Raw genomic sequence first — 3,383 nt, forward strand, 5'->3', positions numbered from 1 at the left:
CAGACAGGGTCTTGCTGTGTAGTTCAGGCTGGCCTTAAACTCACTATGTAGGCCAAGCTGGCCTCCAGCTGTGGCGCTGATCCCCCCTGCCTTAGCCTCCTGAGTGCTAGGATTACAGGCGTGCACCACCACACCCAACCAGGGAAGCACTTATTCCACTGAGCTATCTCCCCAGCCCCACACCCAGCTCACGAGGTTGTTACAAAGGTGAACAAAGGCAAATGGGTGAAAACTGGCCCAGCTCTCTTGCTAAGCGTGTGAAAGCGTCTTGGCCCCTCTCTGGGTGCTGCTACCATGGTTGTATTATCATAGATAGCTAAGTTAGGTAGAAATATTACAGGCAGTTGTCAGGGCTAGGCCCTGGAGCGAGCCAGTACAGAAGATAAAAACACATTACAACTGTGGGTGGAGGAGCCTTCATTAAAGGCCAGGCCTCAGGCTTACAGTGGAATGACAATGCCTACCATCTCCCAAGTCATAAAGAGTAATGATCAATATTCTAAATAGCCATCAACCACCTGGGTAGGGGGCCAAGACCCCCTGACCCATCCTTCCCAGGAAATGTCCTTCTCTTCTCACTCACACTTGCTACACGGCCTGCTTCCCCACTGGATTGATGTTACCTAAAGAACCATATTTGCAATCTTCCTAGTTGCCCATACTTTTGTCCCATGTTGTACCCACCTCGTGACTTTGCTCTGTAAAACTTCCTCTGCGAAGTAGGCTTCAGGTGGGTCCCCTCCTGTCTCTCATACAACAGCTGTTTTTCCTTCAATAAGTACTTCCTGTTCTTAACCTCTGCCTTGGTCCTTAGAATTCATTCTTCAAAATTGGGGAGCACAAACTTGGTGTACCAGCCACCTCCTAGCAGGTTAGGAGTTAGAATGTTCCTGGATGTGACTGGTGGCCCTGATAGCATCCCTATAACAGCATGAGTGACCTCAGACAAGGCCAGCGAAACTGCCCTGCTGGTCTAGCCCGATTTTGTTCTGGTCCATAGCATCCAGAACAAAACCCATGTTTTTTGAAGCTACTAGATTTTTGGAGTCATTGGGACAGTAACAGCTGACTGATACGGGAGATCTTCAGCCCTCTATTTTTTACAGTCTGAATCACCTGAACTAAAGGACTTAATTCCAACAGCTCTTGCTTCCCTCTTTGTAAAATGTGGATCTTTCACTTATTTCTTGTCAGCGATTCCAGATGTCAGGTTTTTGGTTTCCAACTCAGAGAAGCCTAAGCAGTCAGAGGAATTTACTGGCTCAAGCAACTGAACAGTGTGGCTTGGCTTTAGGTATAACTTAACCCAAGGACTTCAGAGGAGAGAGACATCAGGGTTTTGTCAGCCCCCACCTCTTCTGTGTGCTTCGCTGGGTCACCTTCGTCCATAGCTGGTTTCATTCTAGCTGGGATCTTGTCTTCCCTGGGTTCAAGGCTCCAGTTCATCCAGTCTGGCAAGACCAAGAGGAAGTTGGACTCTCATTGTCTCAACTGAAAACTGGGCCGACAGGCAGCAGGATGAAAGGTGCCCCGGGGTCAGGGCTCAACACAGGTCCATGCTGAGCTGCTAAGGAGGGGTAGGGGAGGGTAAGAGCAGAGAAGTAAAGGGTTAGCACCTCCAAGAGCATCTGTGACATTTGCATAAAGGAAACGGGGGTGCAATTACTAGAAGGAATGGAAGCCGAGCAGCTAGAAAGTAACAGATGTGCACTCTCTATCGGATTGCTGGGCAAACAGATAACAAGAATAGCTTACATTTATTAAATGCTTATTAGGTGCCTGGCACTGCTCTAAGTACTTTATGTATATTAATTCCTGCTAATCCTCTCAATGTAGGAGTAGTTATTTTCCCACTTTACAAATAAGGAAGCTGAGGCACAACATGGCTAAGTTGCCTACGGCCACGCATGCATAAGTGACAGCAGAAGTCGAGAGCCTTTGACCATCAGTCTATAGGGCCTGCTACAGGTTTTCAAACTAGGATGGCACGATTGCAATCCCCGCTCTGTTAAAACCATACTTGGAATGTAAACTTGAGAACGTCAGCCTTTTATTGGAGCCCATCTTACAGGGTATGGTTCTCTTTCGGAGGCCTGGCAGTGGCAGTTCTTAGCCCTGTGGTTACAAGAGAAATAATCAATAGTCTACAGCAGGGGTGGACCGATGGCGGGTCTGTTGCTCCTTTTAAGACAAAAGGTGTTAATGCATGAGTTGTTTCTTCTGAACGAAAACCTCAGTACTGAGGTTTAATGAGGTGTTGGTATTTTGTGATAAGTAAGTGGGTTTGGGGGTGCATTTTAGGTACTCCTCTCTGAAAGATTTGCCTACTCCATAGCGTTGTCTTGCGAAGGAGGGTTTTCACCAAGTGAGATGTATTTAATTTTTTACTTTATGGTATTCTCAGTTTACTGTGGGTTTATCAACCATAGCTACACCATAAGTTTGGGAGCATTTGAAATCCAAACAGGTTACTGACACTCTGACAGCAAAATCCTAAGGTGGTCTGCGGGACACCTCCCAAGCACACCGCCTGTGAATGTGGCTGCTCACTCCCTCTCGACTAGACTGAAGCGTCTCTAAAGCAATGGGACGGTCCTTCTCAAGATTCCTACACAGCTAGTCACGGGGCTCTGAAGAACTTGCTTCATGCTGCCAAGTGGCCATGGGACCTCGGAGCGCAACTGTTGACCCAGAAGTGGGGGAGGGCTCTAACAACAGCAAGGAACCAGATTCTGCCTGCAACCCGACGGAACTTGGGGGACCCCTCACTTTCATCTAGGAGACCCCGGGTGGAGGGCCCAGCTCTGCTGTGTCTGAACTTTGGACCTTTAGAGCTGTGAGATAAGTGGGTGCTGTTTGAAGTCACTACATTTGGGGTAATCGTTTACCACAAGCTGCCCCTGCCTTCTCACTTGAAGCAAGTCCCTGCCCCCTCTCGTAGGCCCAGGACCCTTCACACCGGCTCCCCTCACTGGATTTTGCAGTCCCTCAGTGTGTTGTGTGTGCGCATGTGTGTGCGTATGAGGACATGTGTGTGTTCGCGCGCGCGCTGTCTTCATCAGAAGGGAGCCTGGCAGGACTGCTACCAAGTCATTTTTGTGCCATCACTGCTTGTAACAGTGTGTGATGCCCGTCCACTTTAGTCATTTGTAGAATGAATGAAAACACATCTATAGTATGTCTATAAAACTTGGCCTGGATTCTGTTTCAAGAGCAGTTTGGGTCAGTGAAATGCCCTCAGGATTTGTCCTGAGATCCTGTACCTCAGATTGTAGAACCTTTATCAGTGCAGCCATGTGGATGAGCCACGGCCATTGCTTGGCCAATGTGCTCTCTGTGAAAGCCTGAGAGAGTGTCTTCTCCCCATGTGACTCTCCTTAGGC

At 48.4% G+C, this 3,383-nt stretch overlaps 1 protein-coding gene across 1 annotated transcript in view; it reads left to right on the top strand.

Annotated features, from left to right (window-relative positions):
- Positions 1 to 2,163: 2,163 nt before the first annotated feature.
- LOC111816873 (basic salivary proline-rich protein 4-like) overlaps positions 2,164 to 3,383 on the top strand; it is a gene marked incomplete at its 3' end in the record, with an annotated part of 3,702 nt that continues 2,482 nt past the window's right edge. The window contains exon 1 of the mRNA XM_023715729.1: positions 2,164 to 2,170. Within this exon, the coding sequence (XP_023571497.1) occupies positions 2,164 to 2,170 (7 nt within the window). The remainder of the gene's footprint in view (positions 2,171 to 3,383) is intronic.

Source organism: Octodon degus, unplaced genomic scaffold (assembly GCF_000260255.1).
Source record: "Octodon degus isolate 3935 unplaced genomic scaffold, OctDeg1.0 scaffold00043, whole genome shotgun sequence".
Taxonomy (NCBI): Eukaryota; Metazoa; Chordata; class Mammalia; order Rodentia; family Octodontidae; genus Octodon; species Octodon degus.